Source organism: Centrocercus urophasianus, unplaced genomic scaffold (genome assembly GCF_019232065.1).
Source record: "Centrocercus urophasianus isolate 14NV4802_14NV808 unplaced genomic scaffold, USGS_Curo_1.0 seq_13, whole genome shotgun sequence".
NCBI lineage: Eukaryota > Metazoa > Chordata > Aves > Galliformes > Phasianidae > Centrocercus > Centrocercus urophasianus.
The window spans coordinates 41,660,351-41,686,439 of record NW_024884475.1 but is presented as its reverse complement, the minus strand read 5'-3'; the positions used below and the strand labels follow the sequence as shown (position 1 = coordinate 41,686,439).

The following is a 26,089-nucleotide window of genomic DNA, read 5'->3' as shown; positions in this document are numbered from 1 at the left end:
TCACACTGTTTAAGATGCAGATTCATCCAATATTGAGTTAGGAGAGGTGCCTCTACTTGGTGCCTTGCTTGTAAACAAAAGCTTTCTTTGCAGATAAATGACAAAAACCTCCTCCTGAGCTCCTAAATGAAGCTTTCAGATAGCCTAAAACTGGATAGTCAGAACGTGGTGTGTTGTGCAAGGCTGCTGTAATGTGTTCTTTTCATATAAATGAGTTTAAATTGACTCTGGTATGAAGAGTAGAACAGAGAATTAAATTAGATTAATAGATTTTTTAAGACCAGAAGGGACCATTAGCTCATTTAGTCTGACCTCTGTAATGCATTCGATTGGATTTCATCCGCTTCCTCTTGTAGTGAGCCTAATGACTTGACGTTAACTAAAGTGTGTCTTCCAGAAGGGCACCCAGCCTCCAGGAGACAATCAGTGTGTCACTTCTCATGACGCATTTCTTGTATAGGTATTCTCTCCCAGGTAAAATAATATTTGCATTGGAAATGCTAGGTTGTATGCCCAGCCTTTTGAGTCCTATTGTGCCTCTTTATATCATACGTAACAAAAAAACAAATCACACGTCTGCTTGAGTTACACTTATACCTCACTCACCCAGTCTCAGGAGGGTGCTTTCTACAGGAGTTACTGGTAGGTCTGAGATTTTTTTTTTTGAGGATGTTAGCAAATTGTTACGTAGAGTGAGAAATTCCTGAACAGTCTGAGGAAACAAGCAATTCACTGGCAGCAGAAAAGTAGCTTGCTGGGCACTGAAAACAGGGAAAGAGCCTCCTTCTTTTCAGATTTGTACTTTATGGTGAACATTGCTAAATGCTTCTGTAAACTCTGTTTTTTAATTAGAGGAAATTACCAGTCTGCAGCGCTTGCATACTGCTCTCTTAATGCCACTTCCATTTTCATTTGAACCAGAGTTGGTAGGGAATGACATTTAAACCTTGGAGTTTGTCATCAAGTTCTAATTTTCTCGTTGATGAGAACATCTGTCCATTGGAAAGGGCAAAAGCTTGTTCCAGCAGTTTTTCCGTAAGGTAATGGAAGATTTACTTCCAAATGTTTTTTTTTCTTATTGTTGGTTTGATTTTATTGCCTTTTGTTTTTCACTTTTTTTTTTTTTTTTTTTTTTTTTTTTTTTAGCAGTCTGTATTTACACTGAGTAAACGATGGTGATGCAAGGAAGTGAACCATAGAGAATAGAAGAAGCACTTTGGGAAACAGTCATTAAATTGTATCGAGGGCATGGTCATACTAGGTTTTTCACAACAAAATATATCCATGTGTTCTTGTGGAAAGAGGTTATCGTTTTCTTAATACGTAAATATGTACTGGGGGCACTAAAAAAAGTCTTAATTCAAATTATTATAATGTGGAAGTCGTGTCTTCCTTTGCCAGTGAAATTTGTTACCATAGTGCATTTGGACATCATCACCTCAATGTATTTGTCAGTAGAGGCATCAATTGTAGCCAGTGAGAAGAAGCCCAAATGATGCTGAAATGGTGTGGGGGCTAACTGGTGTACAGGGTAATGACAGTGGGAGTTTTGTGCTGCTGATCTCCATGCAAACTGATCTGTATGTTGAAGGCAGAAAGCTCCATCACCTTGCTCATGGGCTTATGCATGTCCATAAATTTGCCTTCCTAGTTACTTCTAGACTGGGGGAACATGGGAGGAAGTTATGGTAAATGCTTCTTTCTGTGTATCATAAGACTATCTGTGACAATTATAAATCTCTGTCCTCCATTTGCCTCCTCTGCCCATCTCTATGTGTTTTGCATGAAGGGAAATCTTTTTCTGATGTCGTATATAAAAGAAGGGAACATCAAAAGAGGATGGTTTAGGCAGTCTTCTTTCCCACTTGAAAATTTCAGAAAGCAAACTGATATTTCAGCTTGAGATGGGCCCAAAACTAGAAAAAAATGGAGATGGGAGGTTTTTAGTTTTATGCAATTCTTTAATGCGTGTGGTGAAGCCTCTGAAGATGATGCTTCCCAGAGCTGGCAGGACTCATGGAGGAGACATCTCTGAGACTTTCAGTAAAAGTACACTTGCGTGCATGTATCTATTTATGTAGAAACCTGTGAGAAGGTCCCCTGAATATTTCTGTTGGGGATGCTGATGTTATCTTGTCCTCTTAGCATCCTAATAAGGTTCAGATGTCATTGATTCTAGAGATCTGTTTTTACCTATTCTAGACTCGGCTGTATGTCACTCTTCTACTACAAGAGATTGATCTTTGTTGTTTTTTTTTAAGGTTTTTTTTTTTTTCCTTGAATTGCATATTTAACAATAAAAATGAATGATGATCTATTCCTAGCTGAGTCTCCGAGGGATGCAACTGTTTCTCATTATAAAGGGGGAAAAAAAAGTAATTAAATTTTAATTATTTTTCCCTTTTGCCCAAATATCTTCACACGGTGCAAATTAAATAAAATTATTTAACCATGACAAGCACTTCTGCCAATTAATCCCTGAGAAGTGGAACTGGAAAATGTATGCCACACGCATGCAGGCAGTCACACACAGATGCCTGGAAAAAGAAACCCAAAGGAGTCTGAGATGAGCACGAGTTAAGTAGCCCAGCGGAGCCACGGATGAAAGTTTAAGCGACAGTGACGTCCATTGGCAAGCTGGCCTGAGCTCTTTGCAGCTTCCCTTCTGATACTCTGAAGAATCCTTTTCCCTTCTGGCTTAAGAGCTAAAGATTAATTGAAGTTCAAGAACTCAGTATTTCTAGTAGGCTTTATACTGAAATTTAAGATGGGTAATTTAACTTGGAATTGATTTTTTTTTCTTCAATTTGAGCTTTTAGTATGTGCATATTTTTGTCTCAGCTGCACTTGGGTTTCCTGAATTAGAGGCAAGATTACTAAAAGATATTCATTAGACAAACGTGTTTATTAACAACATAAAGATCATTCTACTGAATGCCTGAAAAATAGATCCAGTTATTAAAGAAGAAATTTTTCAGGCAATTTCAAAGCATTGGGGAAAAAAATTCATCTTCCCGGATTTCTGTATAGCTTGATTCATTATCTACTGATATACATTGTGCTTTTTTCTTTATGGGCGATGTTTCAAGGTCAGAGTTATCTTCATTTGTAAATAGCAGCTGAAAAACCTGCCTTGAAGTCCATGGCTGTGTCATGGAAGCAGCTCTTCTCCAGAAAGATGTCATCCTGCATCTGTAGGGTGGTGCAGATGCCTCTTGGAGGGACATCAGCAGGGCCCTTTGACTTGTTTGGAAGAAGCCGTATCCACATCTTTGAGATTTTAATTTAGGTCTGTTTGGTATTGAGACTTCATCTTTTGGCAGCTGAAATCAGACATGGAGCATAGACTGCTCTGCAGCTAATGCTGGAGGAAGTACTATCAACAGTAAGTTGTACACATTTTATATAAATATATATGTGTGTGTGTCTGTATGGAGAGAGAGATTTGTGCGTTGATTAGATGTGTTTGAAAAAGTAGAGTTTGCAAGCTGGCTCAGTTGCCAAGGTGATTTAACTAAATATACTTTTGTTCTCACAGAAGGCAGGGACATACTTGCTGCTTTACAGACAGAAGATTTTTGTATTTTGTGGGTGTGTGGTTTTTTTTCTTCTTGATGGAATCTTTTATAAGCAATGAATGTGCTCTGCTAGATACAAGCATTTGGTAGGATTCCCTGACTTTAGTCAGACATCAAGATGCTATGCAGAACAAATTGTTTGATTCCCCACATCACTCTAAATGCAATGTAAAGATACATTTCTATCACTTTACTAACATTCCAGTCTGTAGAGTCTTTTGGCGAGACTAGTGTGAAGTAGACCTGGGGCAAAGTAGAAGCAGTCGTGGGCTCTGTTGGATAAGATGGTGAATCAAGATTAAATGATCTGGGAAAAGGCCTCGACAGTGGTAAAGGAAGGCTTGGTACTGCAGTTGCGAAGGGATGAGCAGATTTCCTGAACCACCCTACAGTTAGCGAAGTGAAGATGCAGTCCAAGTCCTGACACCATAATGCTGTCTTGCATTATGCAGGACAGCACAGGTTCCTAAGCTTGGTGGAAATTCAGAAGCAAAATTTTTCAGGTAGGAAAGGAGTCATCCAGTTGGCAAACGGAGACAGCTGGGACATCACTGCTTGCAGCCTCTTCCTCTAGTAAGGTTAAAGGTTTTTTATGCTGGCCTGGACCTTAGATGTAGGAAACTGTACATTTAAACCACAGCACAGTAATGCATTGTCATCAGAATGATTTTTTTGTTTTTTAATGTTGGAAAATGTCCCAGTGGTATAAAATCAAAAGATTTTGCAGGAAGTTGCGCTTTTGTGGCAGAAAGTATCAAAACAAGTAATTTGGATGCTACTGTTGCTATCAGTAATGTTAAAACATTGTTACCACTAAATTTTAATGTTACATTTAGCGTGGACTGTTTTAATATTATCCAAGGGGGAAAAAAAAAAAAAGTCAAGTCCTGGGAAACAAAAGAGGTTTGGTTATCTTTGAGTCAGCATCCTCTGAAAATCACACTGCTCCAGGAATTTTAGCTTTATATTCAACGTAATAACAAAATAAGGATGCTGCATGTCAGATTTTTTTTTCAGAGGGCAAGTTTCTCTGCTCAGCACTGGTTTGGACTGCTGGCCCTTCAGCCCTGTTGGAGTGATGTAAAGTGCTTGTTGTTGACTTGAGTCTTATATCCTGGGCTCATTTCATTTTTTGTCCAAGCAGAGAACCTATGTACTGTAGCTGCCTAGACAGGATCTACCAAGGAATATTTCCTGACCTTTCTATCTGACCCTATGGCTGTTTTGTGACTCTGCCTTCTTCTTTAGCTTGTGACTTTCCTGTGCTGGTGGTAAATGTTGGAAAATCCCAGCACTCCTTGCTAGACTCACCATGGAATTTCATTTGCTTGAATTTTGTTGATCACTGAGTAAGATCAATCATTACCCTGTATTTTGCTTTGGAGCAAATGGAGCAAGCATAGCAAGTGAATTACTGGGTGATTTATTTATTGGAAATTCTGGGATGGAATCTTTTATCTTCATAAATCTCATGTTTAGGAAGATATTCTAACTACATCCAATGGTGACATTTGTCTATATAGAAATCAGCGCCTTAACTCTGCACAGAGAGCAAACCTTCATGTTTCACCCTGCATATGGAATTTCAAGTTCCAGGATTGTGCTGTGTTTAATTACATACTAAGACAAATCTGCATATTGCATCTCTATTGCTAGATGCAAAGGCTGAGATTCAGCTTCAGGCTCATATAGAGGAATTGGCATTTTGCAGGGGCTGCAGCATGTGCCAGAGTTTGTGATGGTTGGGTGCCTCGTGCTAACAACAAACCAGCAAGGGGAGTTGAGATGTGCATAATGTGGCTGAAAATGTGGAATGCCAAAAGTAGAGATGAGAGTAAGAATTGGCCAGCAGAGCTAGCTGTGAATATGGTCTTTTTTATGAGGCCATCAGTTGTTTCAGAGCTAAGCACAGATGACTTTGGTTAAAAATTAGCCTCAGTGCCTTTCCAGGGTTTCTGAATGAAAGTTTCACTGATATGAAAGGTGCACAGTTTTTTTGCTAGTAGTGCAGGCATAGTCTTCCTCTTGATGTTCTGGGGCTCTCCTTCATCAACAGCATTTCCTGAATACTTGGAGGTTCATTGTAATTCTAGCTGAGTCATATTTTGCATCCTCAGATGGTTGCATTTTCTCATTTCATTGCACCCCATACTGCACTTATCTTGTAATCTTTTCTGTCCACGTTGGAGCTGTATTGATGGTAGTTAAAATTGAATCCTGGACCTTTGGTCTGAAACCAGGAGATGCAAACCAGATCAAAAAGTGTTTGCTGACATCAAAGTGTGTCTACACAATCTCTACCTGACAGCAGCCTGTCCTCTTGTTATACATACTGATCAGTTCTGAAGTTTCCTATGCCTTCATTTGCCTACAACAATTGTCTTTGCTTAAATATGAGGGGTAGGACTGCTGACCTCAGATGGCCCTAGTTTCTTCATGTGGGAAACCTTCTACTCATTAGGAGATCATTATAGATGAAACTGGTGAAATTTTAGTAAATTATCATTAACTTACGGTGATTATGATAGAATGACTGTTTTCCTTTGTCTTCTGTCACTTGAAAATGTAAGATGCCTCAGTTTGTTGAATGGTGCAGACCTTTATAAATGGGATTGAAGATCCGTACCAGCTTCTGATGGTCAGAGGGTAAAGCCAGATATCTGCTCCTCCTCACTCCATCACTTTATTTTTCCCACCTGCCCTTTGCAAAGAAACCTGCTGACTACTGAGAGAGGAGGTCAACACAGATGAAGGTTCTTGTTGGCAGCCAGTCTCCATATCATAAGGTCCTGTGTTGTATTAGAAATCACTGTAAAAGTCTCCGTTTTTGTTTTCTTTAACAGTAGCTTCTTCCCAGTTGAATGCAGTTGGTTGCTGTTTGTATTACTGGTCCTGTCCACAGATCCTTCAGCTAGAGTTGCTGGATCTGCAGCTTCTGTGGGAGGATGCAGCCCTGCTTATCACAGTGCAGCTGTTTGCACCACCTGAAGATGTGGCTGTTTGACTTGAAAGAGGCCTACCATTTCTGCAACCTCAGGGCATGTAGCTCCTTGCTTGTCTAGTTGCCAGTTTAATCAAAACCTGACTCACTATTTCAAAGATGATTTAGAATCATAGAATTGCTCACGTTGGAAAAGACCTTCAAGATCATCAAGTCCAGCCACAACCTAACCATCCTACCCTAACAACCCTCCACTAAATCATGTCCCTGAGCACCACATCCAAACAGTTTTTAAACACATTCAGGAATGGTGACTCAACCACCTCCCTGGGGAGCCTATTCCAGTGCTTGACAACCCTTTCTGTAAAGAAAATTTTCCTGATATCCAACCTAAACCTCCCCTGGCACAACTTGAGGCTGTTTCCCCTCGTCCTGTCACCAGCGAGAGGAGACCAATCCCACTCTCTCTGCAATCACTTTTCAGGTATTGGGAGAGAGCAATAAGGTCTCCCCTCAGCCTCCTCTTCCCTGGACTAAACAACCCCAGTTCCTTCAGTCGCTCCTCATAGGGCATATTCTCCAAGCCCTTCACAAGCCTTGTTGCCCTTGTCTGGACCTGCTCCAGCACTTCCCATTCTCCCCTTAACAATTCTAGCTGTCTCAGTGTTTCTGTGCATGTTTCTGGTGTACACCCTGAGTAGCTGAAACTCATCCCGTATCCCCTAATTCATGTTATGGATGTGAGCAGACTTGGGCTGCCCAGACATTTTGGTTGTTTAAAGATATTCCAGTTCCCAACTCATCTCCCTGTGATGGTTTGTCCCACTGGATCTGGCAGAACAAGGCATGTGAGTTCCCGTGCAGAGCTCAGCAGCTTGGCTTTGCTATCAGAGCACCAAGATGCTGGGAATCTGGCACTATGTTCTGCTCCTTTCATTTCCTCAGTGCCTCACAGAAATGCACGTATTTTTGTGAGAACGAGCTCTGCATTTTTGTTCTAAAGTTAAATTTCGGGGCTGTCAATTCTACTCACAGCACTATTGAGCTCGTCTGTATGGCATATTCAGTTTTGTTTAAAAGTACAAAGGTATTCTTGCATTTCTAAATGGAAAGAAAAGCTTTAAAATATAATTTGTGAAGATCTGGGACATAATAAAGGAATGCTTAAATCCATATTAGCAATTATTTTGGTGGGTTTTATTTGCTTTTGGATTAAAAGAACTGGGATGTAATCTGAGAATTTGGGGGGTGTCTTGAGATTGATTGTGGATTGTCTTTCCAGCACCAACTTTGGAGCAATATCATTTCAAGCTCCTTACAAACCAAGGCTTTTTCATAGTTTTTTTGTTTTTCTTTTCTTCTTTCTTTCTTTTTTTTCTTTCTTCTTTTTTTTTTTTTCCCCATTTGTTCTGGGAGCTCTCTAAGCTTGTTCCGGTCATTTGTAACCTTTGCAATCAGTGTGATTGAGGTACCTGGGGAAAATCTGCTTCCCTGCTCATCCAGCTTGTTAAGCAAAAAGTGTAGAATCTACTTTCAATCAGTAGTAAAGATATTTTGTTCCATTCCACTTTTTCCTGTAATTGATCTCTTCTCCTGTTCTCACCCCTTAATAAAATATCTCAGTAGTTTAAACCTTGCAAAAAGCCACCTTTGTCTCAAGTAAAGGGCAGTTTGCAATCTGGCTTCTCATCCACGTGAAAGTAACTGGAAATTTTTGACTGGCTTCTTGAAAAGGAAAATACTTTCAGAGGACTTGCTCCCTCGATATTGCACTATGGGATTGAATACCAGGGCTCCATCCTACTGTGAAGGCAACTCTTGTGCTGCTCAGAGATGTGTCAGGTTTTATCTTTGTTTTTGTTGTTGTTGTTGTTGTTGTTTGTTTTTTTAAGGATTTCCCTCTGCCCTCCCCCCTCCTATTTGTTGTCCATTTTTGCCTCTGTTTGAATTGCCTGAAAGTAACAACAGTGTGAATCCACAAATCCAGTAACTTGAGAAGGAAACCCTATATCTAATTAAGTTGTCCCTGCTGGGAAGGACAGTGAAAGATTGAGCTCCTACACAAAAAGGTCGCCTGTGAGAATGAGCTTAAACTCACTTTGAAATGATAGACTGACACAGGGAGTTGCAAAGCCACCTTCCTAAGTGACACTTCCCTGCACCTGCAGGGGCCATTGCTTCAGTAGTCGCTGCTACTGCAGTTGAAACTATTATGGCAATCAGAATTGTGATGGCCATTATTACTGAGAGTGGGAATTCGGTCCCAAGGAGCAAACCCAGAAATCATTCCTTCCTTTGAGTAGCGTCAGACCATCTAAACGTTATTTGGAATAACCTCAAATGCTATGAGATACAAAACAACAACGACTGAATACAGTTGCTTTGTTCTTTCCCTGATCCAGGGAAGACAAGCACGTATCCATACTCAGCAGTGAGGAAGTCATAATCATTGCTCAGTGTGAAACTAATTCACTGCAAGTTTTGAATCCCACAAATTCACAGATATTCAGAAATACTGGTGTTACTTCTTTGCTCAGTTCATGACAGGGTGAATGAAGAGCATCACATCACTGACAGCTGTCAGTTCAGCCAGAGAACTGAAGCTTGCATTTGCCAGTTATTTGATCAAAAGACTACTTAAGAGACTCAAATGCGAGGTTAAAGGTTAGCCTGTATAAGGAAGCTTAGCTTGAGCTTTGAGATAGTGGTCAGGACTAGGATGACAAGCATGCAAGCATATAAAAGTATACGTTCATTAAAGCAATTGAAGAGTTTAGCCTCTAAATGAAAAACAAAATCCTTTTTTCTTGCACTGAGCTGTTCAGTCATTCTGTTTTGGAAATGGTGGAATATACATCTGAGTACAAATTGAATATCGTCTGTTGCAAAGGTAAATATTCAGAACTGAAGCTTTCTATTAATTTCATAGCATCATCTTTCACTGAAAAGACGAGGAACCTAATGCAGAAGGAGCTGAAAGAGTTTCTGGTTGGGTTAAATGCCATTTTCTGATGTATTTTTCAGACTCTATTACTTGATTTCCAGTCATGCTGTATGCCTTCTGTAATCCTTCTTTGAGCCAGACAGATGCAGCAAACTCTAGTGTAGCATGTTTCTTCCCCTTGTGTGTATGCAGACAGACTGATGCATCAGGAAATTTGGGAACCTGAAGTACCTTGTCCCAGTGCTGGAACCACAGAGCAGTGCCCTTGTAGAGCCTGCTGCTGCCTTCTGCAGAGGATAGACATTCACTGTGACTCATTCAATGCGAAGGAGGCTCAGGCTGGAATTAGTATGCATTATTCAACAAGTACCAATCAGGATTGTGCTTTTCTAGGAAGTATGCAGACTTGTAATCAAAACTGTCATCCAAAAGTCTTACAATAACATCGTGGGAACTAAGATAAGAATAATCTAGACACATGGTTGAAGAAGCTTGAATTCCAAATATAAAAAAATCTGATAATAATTAGAAAAAAAAAAGAAAAAAAAAAAAAAAAGAAAAGGTATTTGACCTTGTATGAAATAAGCATTATCTCTGTAGAACAATATTTGATATATGGACCTATGCTCTGTGCATAGCAGTTGGTGGGCTTGTGCAGTTTTTGATCCACTGCAAACTTCTCAGTTCCTGTCCTTGTAAGGAAGCAGGTGCAAGATGGCGGAATGAAAGAGACAGATGGCGAAGCCTCTGATGTTGTTTCTGGCTTTGTGAGGCAATAGAAGGGGACATAATTATGTTTATGAAGTCAGTAGAGAGCTTCACTGAAACTGTCATTGTTAACACTACAGATTTTAGATTTCTTTGAATTTATAAATAAGCAATTTTAGTACACAAATCTTCAGAGGTAGTCTTTGAAAGTTGGTCACATTGAGCATGGGTTCCCCTAGCTGACAACAAGTGGGTGAAGAGGAAAGAAAGATAAAAATCACTGTTCTGTGAGACTTTGCTAGGAAAACTGTGGAGAAGCACCCAGTGAGCAGGACAGCAGTCAAGTTGTAAAGCTGTTATTGCAAAGGTGAAAAGAAAGCAAAAACAATGCCCCAAGTTGGCTTTGTAAAACACTTATAAGTTACTTGGCACTGCTTCACCGTGCTGGATTAGGGATTTCTGGAGTACCCAATTGAGGCAATATGAAAAGATGTTCTTTTACTGACTGTGACAGCAGTATGCTTAATCTTTGCTATAAAGTGGTAAGAGTACTCCCAGGATTTGACCATCAAAAATTGTATTCAAAATTGTCACTGATGCGGAAAGGTTACAGATGTATTCACAGCTAGGGACAAGGCTTAAAAATGCTCAGATTTCGTTTTCTTAGGGCTGAGGAACGGGGAGATGATTCCTAATGATTATTGAAGAAATCTCAAGCTGTCTTGGGCACCTGCTCTAGCTGCTTGCCTGTTACTGGCATTAGAAATAAACCCTGGCCTAATATCTCAGCTCCCTGTGCTGTTACTGCCTAAGTGCAGAATGTATAGATTCTGCCCTGTGTTTAGAAAGGCCATATATGGTTGCTATACACAAGTTAGAGAAATCATCTTTCTGTGTACAGCACATCAATTAGGAGGCTGAGTGAGATTTTTGAGACCTTCCCCTCCATGTGGCAAGTCTGTCCTGACATCTAGGTTAAAGAGCTGTGCTGCAAAGGTAGGTGATCTCCCTCCCTTTTCCCCTTCTCCAAATGGATCTGCGAACTTGACTTCTTTAGAAGGTTTTTGATTGAGAGAGAAAACATGAAAACAGAGAGGAAGTCTGTCAGAGTTGGATCAATTTGCCCAAACAGCTCGGTTTTTCAGCTGACAGCATTTTAGCACTCAGAGGGGAGTTGTCAAAATCTCTCTACAGGCAGCCATGTCCTTCACGCTGAGACATAACTTATATTATCCCAAAAAGAAAGAAAAAGATAAAAGTAAAGAAAAAAAAAAAAAAGAGGTGGCTTAGATTATTGTTGTTTGTTGTTGTTGTCATTCATTTGTTTTTGTTTTGTTTTGTTTTAGGTTAATGGAAGAAATAGCCATTCTCATTTAATTTCTTTAGTGTTAATCTCTTTTCCTGCTCGATCGCTTGCTGTAGGATTAAGTATATCCCTCTTGCAGCACCTCTGCACCTTAGTTTAGCTCAAACTTGGTAATAAGTTGGAAGCAGAGGCAGGCAGGCTGTACTGCTTGTCTCAAAGCTTCTGTGGTAGATCAAAAGAAGTGATTAATGAAGTTAGGGTGTGCTGACCCTCTTTGAAAACAAATTACTCATCTTCTTGCGCTTTCTTAATGACAACAGCGGATAAAAATACCTGTAATGAACAAGATTCCTGTAACTCTTTATTGTCTGGCAGTCCCATTTGGGCTGTGGTCACTCTTGAATCACAGAAAGTGCAGAGTTAAAGTTAGTGTGGTATGTGGTTGTGTGGTGATGGAGGTCATCAAGCAAGATGAGTGGATGCATGTGAGGGGCTGGAGAAGCAGCCCTGCATGCTGAAACTGTTTCTTGGAGGCTTGCCATCATGGATTCCTGGTGAAAGGTGTGTCTGGCACAGAAGGTGAGTGAGAGTGAGATCTTACCTGCTCAGGGAATGGTGCAAGAAAAAAGATCACAGCGGAGATAGAGGTAGTACTAGGGAGGAGTGATGTGGGGATGGACACCATGCTAAGCATGCAAAAACATAGACTGGAAAGTAAAAGCATATTGAAGTGGACATCTGCTATAGGCTGTCACAAATGGAAGAAAGTGAGAGTGACAAATTCTTGGACCACATCTCACAATATTTGAAACTACAAGACACTTCAATTACCCTCTCTGTGCTGGTGACTCACACATCTACCTGTCTGCTTGAAACGTGTCTCCTGCCATATAGTCCAGCATCTCCACTGATTTCTCTGACAACCCGCCTGGATGCTTTGCCGCTGAACTTGAAGTTCAGCATAGCAAGAACTACTGCCTGATTTCTCCTCTTCCCCACTGCTCCTCTTCCTGTGTTAACAGCAGCAGCCTAAATAACAAAGATAGGGCTGTGTTGTAGGCTTTATATGCGAGGAGTAAGCATGCTGTCACATGTATGGCTTTTAATTAAACCTTTGACCTGGAGCAGTGAGATATAGCACTCTAAATCATACTGGCAGGTAGTTTAAAAGCTGTCTGAAAGGTGGCAAAGAAAGGAAGCAACTGGTGGGAGTCTCTGGGGCAAGGAGTCTTGTGTGAGAACAGAGGGAGCATCTAGATACAGTGTTCCTACTGTTCACAGGTGTGGTTTTATGTTACACTGAGACTAGCTGTCCCCATTCCACCCTCACCCTGGCTCTTTCGTTCTTATCCTTGCCTTTGTATTGACTCTGGCACTGCTCCTATGGCAGGATGAGTTGGATGTGCTCCTTGAGCCAGCAGAAAACTAATTGCTACTGTTTTTGGTGGGTCATTTTTCATCAGATCAGCTCTAGCTTGATCTGTACTTGCATTAATTGCGAGATCTGCTGCAAGGGAGGGTATAGAAATCCGTAGCCTTGTGAAGACCACTGTTAAATTAGTTAGCTATAATGTGAAGTTGCGTCCTTTTTAATAAATGCTGATAGTAGGAGTGGGGAGAGTAAATACAAGTGCTATTGAGAGCACTGCAAAGGACAGGGCTCTAAAAAGTGAAGTGTTGAAAAAAGAACAAGCAAGAGGAAAAAAAATAAGGCAGAGACATCTCAGGCAGGAAGGCATTCCTCCTCTAAGAAAGGGAAAACAAAGTTGAAATCTTGACAGCAGGATCTGTTGATTAGTACCTTGGAGGAAGCAGTGGGCAGCCTTGAGGAGATACCTTTCAAAACAACATAAGGAACTATTTTACCTCTGCAGGAGATGGACTGGATGGCTTTGGCTAGGTTTCTCCCAGAAAACTCTTCCAAATTTTTCTGTATCAAGTCTTTTCAGCCCCATACAAGGTAGATTTTGCTGGACTTGATCCACAGCACATTAAGGCAGATGAAAACTTCCTGGTTGACTTTTGGGAAAAGAACAGAGTAAGGACAGTAAGAGCTGGCACAGCACTCCTCGTATCAGATTAAATCTTTGAGAGGTGGCCAAGAAAACCCTCTGAGGCGCAGCTGTATTTGCCATTTCTAAACCTGCTCTGGGCAGTTCTTGCTTATGGATATTTATCATCTCCACCAGGGCTCTGAGTATTATATTTGCTCCAAACCCCTTGGTTTCATCTGCACCAAAATCACTCTCCCCTCCCCAGTTTCCAGTGCAGGTGATAGGTAAATCATATTTCATAACATGATGAACACATCTGGCAAGAGAAGAGTAATATGATGTGCTGTCTTTCTTTTAACCTGCTGGCAAGCTTTTGGGGAGCAGATCTTAGAAAATGCAGGTCAGCTCCCTGCCTCAGGCTCTGGAGAAAGTTAGACCTGGAGGGGGCCTTCCCTCACCTGCTGCTGTCTGTGGGGAAGATAGGAGGTATTTAACATTTTTTAATTATAACAGCATGTGTGGAGTATTTCCTCACTCTTTTTCTTCTTCTTTCCCCCCTTGTATACCAGGCAGGATGAATTCTAGGACACGTACTGGAGTCTGCAGAGCTCAAACCCTCCTAAAACAAATGTATTAAGTCTTTAACAGAGAGCTAAGGTTTGTATAAACACAGAACTCAAACTACAACACTTGCACAGCAAAGGGAAGAATCTCACTGTGGCTTGAAGAAGTTTCCTTGCCCCTGACTTCGACTGTGTCTTGAGTTTCTGACTCCTAAAAGCTCTCTTGAAAGTATGCAACTGCCAGTAGTTAAAAGCCTCCAATTGCTTCAGCTGCTGTAATAATCAGTCTTTAACCCATTCTTCTGGCATTGTTCTTGCCAATATTTTTGTATGTAATTCCAATCTCAGTTGCAGAATGCTCCTAAAAACTCAGCTAGCCTAGAGCCACCCAAGTAATGACTGTCAAATGGCCAAAAAGGCCATTTTGATTTCCTTTCTCTTGTGGTTAAGGCTGCTGTTTGTTGTGACAGATTCAAAGCAAGAATAATACATCCTCAGAAAAGATTAGCCTATTTTATCATGCTTTCTGCTCACACATATGCTGCCAGGCGTTGTTTGTGGATTTGCATTTACTTTAAAACATGAGATGCATGCATGACAGGGTCTTAACTAAACATCCACCCAACTCACCTCTCTCCCTGCTTCCTTTAGAGGTGTTTCTTCCCCAGCTCCAGGGTTTGCATTTGACAGCCCTGTATTGTTTTGGTAGGTACTGGGAAAATTAGCTGCATCTTGCTATAGGGAAGTGAGAACCCACCTTCTTCTTTCCTGCAAATTGATTCCTCATGGAAATCACTGGAAGGCATAGTAGTGTAATTCATGCATCAAAGTAGATTTCTCATTTATAAAAAAAAAAAAAAAAAAGAGAGAGAGAGATAACAGAAAAAAAAAAACAACAAGAAAAAGCAACAAAACAAAAGAAAAATATAAAGTGCAGTTCTGAATCTTCTACTCTCAGACTTTGTATTATATGTGGAAGCTAAGATACATGATACACGTGTATCTTAAGATATATCTACACAATATAGACGTTTTAGAGAGCTGCAATTATGTACGTTTTGAAACAGCTTCAGAAGCAATGATTGAAGTAGCAGTGCTGTAACTTTACTCCTGTCAAGCAAGAATGGGAGAAGAAACATTTGCTTATTGTGCTAACTGTGCAGGAGCACCCTCTTTAGCACAGTTTGTAGGTTGTCCAAAATATTCTGGTTTTGGTAACCCCTAAGTGCATAAAGTAGCTGTGATCAGGAAACTGTATGCATGCAGCCACCACCTGGCCACCCTATGGTCGTGGTGCCAGGGACCCCATCCTCCTTGTTTTAGAGCTGCCCCTAGCATTCCTGCCCTGCCCACAGACATTGTGCAGCTTTGCTCACAGGTACCATACTTTTCCCTCTCCAGTTGCTTTAAGCTCGTAGTCATTTCAGGTATGAAATACAAGAGGTAAAATGGCAAAAGTGCAGAGCTGATGTACTCAGAGAGCATCATTTGGAAAAGGCAGTTTCTTGTATTCAGAAGTGTGTGAGGCTTTGAGGGAAGGAAGAGGAATTAAGCCTGAGGGGGAGAGAAGAGAGAGTGGATGAGTTACAGTAACCCTAAGGAGTTAAAAGGACAATGAAAGATGAAAGAGTGATGTACAGGTGAAAGAAAGAAACTCCAATGAAGTCTGTGAGTAAATGAAGCAGTGGACAGAATCAGTGCTAACTCTAACATGTCTGAGGTAGGGAATGGCTTTATAAAAGCTTTATTTAAAAAGAAAGCTTTTAATGCAAAATGGAAAAGGGTGGGCAGCGAGGAAATGATGTTTAGCAAAGATAATCATCGATAAAAGGCAGTAAAAAGGCTGCTGGGAGAAGTTTGAATGTATGCAGAGTAATAGGTCTAAATGAAATTTGTTTAATGGCATGTAAGTAGAGTTTGTTAGCAAGCCTGCAGCTTTTAATTTCTCTTTCCATATGTTTTTATATATTCCTATATGCTATGTTGTTCAAAAAGACCTGTGAGGAGAGGAAAAAAGGGCAAGAAAAATGTAGTAATTTCTGAAATTAAAGAGGATAAGAGTGATATTCTTGGAAATTGCAATCCAACAAAGTGGGTGCAGTCTTCAGCTAGATAATAAATCAGATATTTATTTAAAATTCTGTTAATGAAGGATTACGTAAATTTGGTCAAAAAAGTAATGTTGTCTTTTACAGATCAGCTCATACCAGACAGACTAGATTGCTTTTAAAAATTGAGTTGTTCAGCTGGGAGGGGAGAGCTGCAGTGTAGAAATGAAATTTTATATGTAATTATTTTGGTAAAACCATTGATAAGTTTTCTGAGACTTTCTCTTAGAACGTGCGTATTCAAATTAACTGGTGTGTGTCCAGTCCATTGTTATTAAGAAAAAATGAGGTGAAGAACTGAAATCAAAGTCTCAGGAATTAACGTGCGGTTTCACGGTTATTAACTTACTCATTAGTAATCCAAGTGAACGGATAAACAGAATGAGGAATTCAGTCCACAGAGGTGGCTGTATTCGGAGGTGCTGAAAGCATGTAGGAGACAGAGGCAGTGTAAGGGAACTCTGGGTCATGAGAGCTGCAGGCACAGAATTAAATGAAATATTCTGTGTGAAATGCTAGCTAGGCAGTCTTAGAAGGATCTCAAAAATAGAAGGGAGCCAGTGGAAGGTGAAAACATACCGAAGGAGGCTGGAAAATGGGTAGAAAACAGAGCGAGTGATGCAATCTAACATGACAGAAAAAGAATGTGTTGTAGTGATCTGCCATGGATGGGGACAGTTGAGAAAGGGAACTTTCACCTCCAGAGAAAACCAGGCACTGGATGCTTGGAACAGGGTTGGGAGGGAGGTCTGCACTGTCATATGCACAAGTACTATGTATGTTTCCAAAAAGAAACAGGGGAAGCGTTTTTATGTGTAAACAGATAAGACTACTGTATTGCTAGTTTCTTGTTAGTGCATGTGTTTTTTTTCCTGTGGTTTCATTATCGTGGAATCTGTAGATGACTCAAATAACTTAAGGGCAGATTTCTGAAGATGTGTGAATGTTTATTTTGTGTTTGTAAGCATCCAGATCCCTTAACAAAGTTATCCCTCGGGCCATGCCATTACATTTCCTGCATTCTTCACAAACACTGTCTTTGTTCTTGTAACTTAGCAGCTTTCCAAGATGCTGCATCTCTCATGTGTCAGACCTGAACATGTAATGGCGAGCGAGGTGCTCCTTCAATCTGCAGACATCTCTTCTGTTTCCTCCTCCCGAGGGAGGCCATGTCACCGGATGGACTTACCCGGCCACCTCTGTGCTTCACTGCCAAAATGGCGGCTACTGAGTGGAGAGAGAGACCTCGCACTCAGAAGGCAGGGCCTTTGGGGTGCCCACGCCGAGCTCGGCGCTCACTCTGCCTCACCTGAGAGTTTGTGCTGCAGCAGGAAGGAGCAGAGCCGAGCTGTGCTGCCTGACTGGACGTGCCAGTGAGAGCATGAAAGCCGCTGGCAAAAACAGCATTGTTGATGTTTATGCAGTGTTGGCCAGGCCTGAATCCTTGCAGCACGCTACGCAAAAAAGCAGCAGAGAGGGAGAGGGAGCAAACTGCGGTGGCACTCCAGCATTAACCCTTCTTTTTTTCAGCTGATCACATGGCACAAGGGCCTCTCTGCCGCTCTCCTGCTGCTTACAGGATGGCTGCGTGCTGTCAGCCATTCCTGTCCGCCCTCCTGAACCAGCCATGATGGCGGCTGCTCCTCACAGGCAAGAGGAGTAAAGGAAACGGAGCCTGACTGAAGCAATTAGATACAAAATTGGCAACTTCATCACGTGTTACTTTGATGATTACATTTGATTGCTGTTTACTTTTTTACCTGAGAGCCGGCTGCTGAAACACCAGATGGTTATAGTCAGAGTGGGATTTGGAGAGGGCCGTGCAAGCTGTTGTAATACAAGGCAAGCCCAGCTTTCCATCAGCAAGAGAGGCATCTTGACCTTTGGTATTTTTTTAGAAATAGACTTTTTTTCTTCTTCTTCTTTTTCCTTTTTTTAATTATTAAAATTGGCCCACTAATTTGAAGAGGTGCAGTTATTTTTGGAGAGCTCCATAAAATTTGGGAAGGGCCTGAAACGATCTGTTTCCTCTCCCATAGGCACAGATACCCGAGCAACAGCTTGGAAGTGGCTAGCCTGTGGGCAGCTCTTCAGGCTTTTGAGGGAGATCAAATAGTCTTCTGAAGTAATAGATGTGCAGTTGTGCATCAAAGTTTAATAGACGGAGAGACGGTCATGTGAACAAGGGAGGCCCATGTCCCAACTTTACGGTGCTACAAGGTCTGCTGTGCAAACTCAGCATGTACAGAAGACAGCTAAAGAACCAGGGGACTTGAAGAGGGAAAGGTTGAGTGCTTCTACCCTCTTTTTATAAGATTTACACATTCTCCTTTCCAAGTGTTTCTTTGCTATAGCTGGACCTGGAGAGGGGGGATTGGGTGGGGATGCTCAGTCCTAGAGCTGAGGCTTGAGGTAAGCATCCAGAACTGCTAAACTCATATAAAATGGACAGGAATTGGTATAATTTGGAAAAAACTTGTTCTCTCAGTCTTTGTGACTGACTTGAGCTGTGCCAGTGACATCATCCTCAAGATCTTACATTGTTTCATTAGGCAAAATTATGTTATTCAATGGAGTAGTGTTATTTAATGTGTTATTTAATTTTGGGTGGTCCTGCGTGGAGCCAAGAGTTGGACTCTGTGATTCTAATGGGTCCCTTCCAACTTGGGATATTCTGTAGTCCTATGATGCTATGAGTCATTGGGAAAAAGTTCAATACTGTTAAATCTGGAAGGACTCATTACTTTGGTAATCAAGTTTTGTCCCCTGATGTAAGTTTCCTCTGTGTACTTGTGCAACATTACTACTGCTGAGGCCTTCTTCAGCCACTGCCCCTTGGCTCTCTTCCCTCAGCCCCCTCAGATGTCACCATTGCCAGTAATAGTAAAATCAATGAAAAAATGTGATTCTGTTGATTAGCAAGAAGGTTTGCAAGGGATCTTGATCATGAACGCATAATGTGGGCCACAGATAGCAGTGGAGAGCTGGAGAGATTTTGTTTCTCATATGGAAAGACTGATGAGTCTCAAGACTAAGTTGGTATTCGTGCCCAGAAAATGTAGCACAGGTGTTGTATGCATTGCTTTTATATAAAGTATTAACACTTAAAATTTGATTTTTTTAGCATTTTGAAAAGCATACTGTCTGACAGGAGTCAAGTTTGATGTTGTTTGGAAGAGGTATGTTTTGTATCAGCAACAAGTAGACAAAAGCTTTCAGCAACTTGTTTCATTTGTCACAAGTGAGCATTTGATGCTACTGCTTCCTCCATATTAGGTAGAAGCTTTTATAAAACATTCATGAATGTTCATAAATTCTATAGTTACTACTGAATCATAATGAATGTCTAAGCAAACTTGCAGATATTTAGCAATCTTTTATACTGTGCACGTCTTCTTTACTCCAACCTAACCCTTCAAAACGGGAGAATTATTCATTCTTTGTATTAGGGATCACTTGGTCCCAAGAAGGGACTTGATGAGGGGGGAAAAAAAGATGTGCTAGCAATGTGCCCATGGGACAGAAAAGGCCACCAGAATGCTGGACTGCATTAGGCAGTGCATTGCCAGCAGATTGAGGGAAGTGATCCTGCCCCTCTGCTCAGCACTGATGGGAATGCACCTGGATTATGGGCCTGGTTCTGGGTTTCTCAGTACAAGAGAGACAAGGACTTACTGGCATCAATCCAGTAAGATGATAAAAGGATTGAAGCATCTCTCTATGAGAGAGTTGGGACTGTTCCACTTGGAGCAGGCGTGGTCCAGAGGCAACTTATTGATGTGCCTAGCTTCCTGATTGGAGTGCAGAGGTGGAGAATAAATAGTACAAAACCAAACTCTTTTCAGATGCATCCAGTGATAGGGCAAGAGGCAGTGGGCGCAGACTGAAAAACAAGAAATTCCATTTGAACATAATGATTGACATTTGGACTAGATGATCTTTGGAAGTCTTTTCCAAACTTTGTGATTCTATAAGAATAAGCTGCTTTTTCTTTGGTTTTTTTTTTTTTTTTTTCCTGTGCAAGTAACTGAGCACTGGCACAGGTTGCCCAGAGAGATTGCAGATTCCCTCATATTGGAAATCTTCAAACCCGAAATGGATGCAGTTCTGAGCAATTAACTTTTGCTGTCCTTGGACTGGACTGGCAATTTCCACAAGTCTCTTCCAACCTGTTATTTTGCATTTTGGTAGTGTCTGGGATGCAGCAAACGAGGAGCCTGTTGCATAGTTATTAGGACACTGATCTGCACTTTGAGCAGCATGGAGTAGAGCAGGCTTCCTATTTCCACTGCAGAACCAATCAGCTATTAGATGATGACTTGTATTCATTAATGACATTAAATGGATTTTTAACATGGAAACGAGAAGAGGAAAGCAGGGTAACTCATTATTAGCTATGGGTTTGCCTGAAGCAAATTTCCCGTGTTAAAACGCTTAAAAGCAAATATAGAATTTATGGTGTGTCATTAGATTTTAAACCTAAATAAGTCCAGTTGTTGTATGGCTAATAATGCAAATTATAAGACAGTTTCAGTGTAAAGCAGTAAATATGTACTGTCCACTTAAACATGCTTTACCCCTCCTCCCTCTTTTCCATTAATATTTTATACCCCTGAAGAGATGTTCTCAACATATTATGTACACTAGCATACTGTTCTCATGGTATTCCTGGATTTCATTACAAAGAAGCCTGAAGAGTGTACCACTGCTCTGCTGCTTGTGATGCTAGCTTGGAAATTGCTTGGAGCAACAACAGCAAGTGTCAACAGGGAGCCATATTAATTATTTGGAATGTGCCTCATAAGAGGAATCAACTGCTTTTATTGCAGCACGAATATTACTTGAAACAGGAAGGTTACTCTAGCTGTTATCGTAATCTATGTGTCATTAACTTTCCGTGTTTAGAAAAAGAGATTAACAACCCTGTAAATTGTTACAGTAAATAGATGAATTATAACAACATGTTTTTTATTATAAATAAAAGTTTCTTGATATAGTTGCTTCCAAATTACTGGAGAAGAATTGAGTCTCTACCTACTGGGAAGCTGCATGGCAGTGTTGAGAACAGAAAAGCTTCCATTCAGGTGAAAGCAACGCTAAGCTCCACAAAGCAGTATCTGTATCTTCTGCAGATGGGACAAACAGATGCAGTTGTACTTCATACCATACTTCCCTCAGAAATTTTTGTGACACAGAACTACTAGTTTGCCTCTTAGAGTGAAATTAACACATTGAATGGGTTTCTGTGAAACTCGTTGACTTCTGTGGCATACGGCCCCTTAAGAGAACATTGTGCAAAATGTATGTGGTAAAACAGGTATAAGTTCTGAGTAGATGCCTCTACAAAATGGAAGTTCATCTTCCTTTTGAACATTAGTGTATGTGAAAAATGTGCTTTAGAAAAAATACAAACCTGTTCTGAGTCCTGGGCCACAAAAATATTGTATGTTCAATTATAACCTAATAGATTTCTGTAGAAAACAGCACAACTAAAAAACTTATTTGTCCACAGGGCAGGCTCACCATGGGCAGGTTTCCTATATTGCCCCACCAATCCACCTCGATTCGGATCTGGAGCGACCACCATCTAAGGGTGAGTCAGAGGTGCAGTCTCCATGCATGTGCATTGTGAAAGGGCCAAATATGTGAGTGTATGTCATTCATTTGTTCATTGAGTAGCTGCAGTTAGCATGTTTCATGCAAGTGCTCAGGAGCAAATAATTTCCTATGGAAGTATTGTATGAGAGAGAACTGTGTCCCATGTGCCATATTATGTAGCTTTGAGTACACCATTTTGTTCACAAGTCACATTGCTTTCTCCACTAGTTCACTTCTGGGATATGTTAACTTCAGCTCTTACCCTCTGCATGCTGCATTTCCTTTCTAATTGTAGTGCACAGGCAAAGGGGACTTGTAGCAGTATACAAAAGAGCATATTTCAGCTGCCTTCAGGTGAGTGAAGGTATATAGGTATTTTGCAGCAGTTCAGTCCTGGATTCCATCCATGTTACCATTATCAAGGATTTTTTCAAAATTGGTAGAGAGACATGGTAACTCTAGAGGATGACTCCAGTTTTAGGCTACCTAATTAGTAGCTAATATGTGTGGACTGAACCCAGAGTAGCTCTGCTAAGATATGTGCCTCTGTTGAATTGTGAAAATAAGGTGATATGAAAGTGAGCCTTTGATTTCTGAGCCTGATTTAGAGGATCTTCACCTAGCTGCATTGTGATGAATCCTCACTGGAGGATTCCCCGTGGCCTGTGGAAATGGGCTCAGACCCAGAGTATGCATTCACTGCTACAAATCAAGCAGTAGCAGAAGAGATTTCTTGATCGGCTTCAGGAATGTGTAGGAACAACAAACACAAGGAGTGTTATTGAAGAAAGGAATGGGAGGAAATATGGCAGCCAAAGCGTGCTAGCAGGCAGATAACACTATAGATTAGGGTTTTTTGTTTTGTTTTGTTTTGTTTTGTTCCCTTCTCCTGCCCTTCGAAACATGTTGCAGTGGCAGAAAAGGTATGGGCTTGTCCTTTGTAGTGATTTTGCTGTTCTGCCTAAGTACTGTAAGGCTGAGAGCACGTTTGTGCGGGTATATGTTTCTCTAAAATATGTGCCTGAAAAATATATTAATGAAAGATTAATCTGGATAGGTTCACTGTCATTACATTATATGAAAAAATCTGTCCTCTGAATTTCACTTCTTTGTGCATTTCTAATATTCTCAGAGACAGAACAACCTTTGTGTCAGTGAATTGCAGCTGCAACTGCAAACATATCCCTACACCTCCAATAGCCGAAGGACTTTGTAGTCTAAATGAAAGCATACCATTAATGCACTTGGTATGAAAGGCTGTCTTAAGTTCAAGTGAGCTTTTCCATCACCATCCATGCGTCTTGAGCCATAATTCGATCAAGTAAATGTTTGTTTCCCTTTGTAAGTGTGAATGTGTTTTCTCAGCTGATGAAGTAATGAAAATGAAGGAATTGACTCTTGCTATACAAAACCAGCCTCAGCACAATTATTCATTGCTAGCTCCTCTTGCATCTCTATGAGGTAGAACTATGTTCTGGAGGGCAGATGATGCTGGATTCACGGTGCTGTCTCCAAAGTTAGTCTTGCTGTGAGTCAGATCGATCACATACAGTCTCCTGGCAGTCTACAGCTTCCATTCATTTTTGGGTGAGGTACACCCTAAGATGAGATTTGACACATATGAAATTGTCAACTTATTCTAAGCTACGTGAAAACCTCAAGGTTTATAATAAAACTTGCCAGCCAAAAGCAGATTTTTTAGCAAAGCACTCCAATAAAGCAGAAACAGACAGGAATTTCAGGACCTTCTCACTCAAATCCTACTTTGATGTTGAGTGTAATGATTCAGAACTTAATTAGAATAGGTCAGTGTACATCTTTGTCATGGAGTCTGAAGCAGCCTATATGGAATGAAACAGCAAGGAGAATGAAACAACAGCAAAGATGATGCTGTGCCTTACTTTCTCCAAGGTAAAAGAGCTAAGGATTATCAAAAACCTTCAGTAATCTGCCATTTGGGAGGGCATAGCTACCTCTGCAAGATGAATGCCACTGCCGACAGGAGCAGGACAATGTCTATCACGCAGAACAGTTGCAGCACTTGCAGAGAAGGTAAAATAGAGTTTGTTCAACATAAACTGCTGCATTAACTGCTTCCACTGGGCCATCCACCCCCCGACTGAGACATTTTAAAGAAAGGACTGCTTAGTGTGGAAGGAATTATGTTGCTGGTGCCACATGCTGGTAGAAGGACTTGAATCCCTTTTGTAATTTAATGGGAGAGAACCAGGGAGGCAGCCAATCCATTAGCTGGTGTCTGGGGGGTGTTAAAAATATGGTAATTGGTACTGTCTCCTGAGGAAGAGCAAGGCTTTCCTTTGGCCCTGGGACATGTACATCTAGCTATGCATATGCTGCCTCATTTCCAGCCTCAGTGCCCCAAATCCATTAGGACATTCTAAAAATCCTGGTGTGATTTTTTGTTTGTTTGTTTTTTTCTAAGCATGTAGCAGTTATAAAGTGGTTCTTTTTTGGGCTACATTTTCTGAGACTATGGGACACACTCAGATTATGTTTCAAGCTTTATCCCATTGCCACAGGGTGTATTTAAAAAAAAAAAAAAAGGAGGACGAAACAACCTTTATCATGAAGCAATTGTTGATTCTCCACAATTTCAATAACTGGGACTTTAAATATAGAGTACCAGTTTACAACAGTGAACATAAACCACTGAATGCTTTAGTTGCTTTGATGCCCTTCATTTCCTTTCCATGTTCTCCCTAGCATTGAGCTAACTAACTAACTAACACCAGTTACTGGTTAGTGTTGCACTTAAAGTGACAAAAAGAACATAGGTGATAGCCACCTTACAGTTTTAATTGTAATAAATGAAAATTGAGCCAGGTTAAGGATATAAAAACATCTTTCCTTCCTGTATTAAAAACTGTACAGATTTAGTGCTGTTGTGGATCTATGCAGTTGCAATTCTCAGCTGGCAGATTTATTGGTAACTGCTTCTTCCTTCTCCTTTTTAAAAATTTTATCGCTGGTGACATTTACCCACATTGTTTATGCATGCAGTGCATTTTTACCTGCCTTTCAGAGTCCTGATGCTCGTGCTGAATAGAGTATAAACTCCAGTAGTTTACTAGTACATTAGTGTCATCATACATTACAGGGTAATTACTCTGAGCCACTGCTTTGTATAGTAATGCAGTAATGACACCGTAAATCACTTAATAGAAATAAGGTGCTGTATCAGCATTTGAAACAAGACACTGATTTTTACCCACCCCCTTTTTAATTTGAGAGTATTTTCAAATTAGTTCCATATATGAAGCATTGTTAACCATTATTTTTATACTTCCTCTCAGTCTGATGATTCAGGTGCATTACTTATACTCACCTGTTTACACTGTCCATATGCAGAATGATTCCAGGGATAGATAAGTTCTTGGACCACTGAATATAAGTAAAATGCCGTGGGGTTGCCAAAGCAGTCACAAAGTTGTGTCTTCATCATGCATGGTCCCGATGATGATGCAAGCCAGGAACTGGTGGCTAGATTTTGAAATCATAGAATCATCTTCGTAGGCCTCCTTTGGATGATCCCTAATTGTTTTTTTTTTGTCCTTCTTGTATCATGGCACACAAAACTGCACCCAGTGCTGGAGGTGAGGCTGCACAGTGCAGAGCAGAGTGAAACAACCCCTACCCTCGCTTGGTGGCAGTGCTGGGTCTGGAGCACCCCAGGGTATGGTTAGTCATTTGTCTACAGGATACACTGCTGTCTCAGATCCAACTTATCATCAACAAGAATGCTCAAATCCCTTTTCCAGAGGGCTGTTCTCCAATCTCTTAAGCCTCCCATGTTGAGGCTAGTGTATAAAGAGAATCTACTTACCTTGGTGAGCTCTGTTCCCTGTCTTCCGTGGGTAGCCAACAGTGTTCCAAGAACCTTTCTTTCACTTGGGCAGTCCTGTTTTACTGAGCTGTAGCTGTCAATCATTGTATTATGGCACCAAACCCTTTCTTGTAGTCATACTTGTGATCTCATAGGCTGAGAATTAAACCTATGTTTAAAAATGGATCATTGGTTACTGATAATAGCAAGGAATTTCACAGATAAGGGTGATTCTGATACACTGCCTTAGAAAGAAATTCAATGGAATTATCATATATAGCAATAAATTAAATTTAACATTTGGACTGAGTTTCCACCAGGTACTAAAATACAGTAGATAGAGTGAATTAAACTTACTGAATCCACACACTAAAACTATTTATAAAGCTTTATTGAAGCAGATTTGGGTGCATATGTGGAGTCATATTAAACATGAAATATATATCTGGCTTTTAGAACTAGGCAGTCCAAGAAGCTCTCCTCCCCCATTGAGCTAGCATTTTGC

At 40.7% G+C, this 26,089-nt stretch overlaps 1 protein-coding gene across 1 annotated transcript in view; it reads left to right on the top strand.

Annotated features, from left to right (window-relative positions):
- ADGRL3 (adhesion G protein-coupled receptor L3) overlaps positions 1 to 26,089 on the top strand; it is a 304,411-nt gene that overhangs the window by 146,953 nt on the left and 131,369 nt on the right. Inside the window, exon 6 of the mRNA XM_042811914.1 lies at positions 21,655 to 21,735. Within this exon, the coding sequence (XP_042667848.1) occupies positions 21,655 to 21,735 (81 nt within the window). The remainder of the gene's footprint in view (positions 1 to 21,654; positions 21,736 to 26,089) is intronic.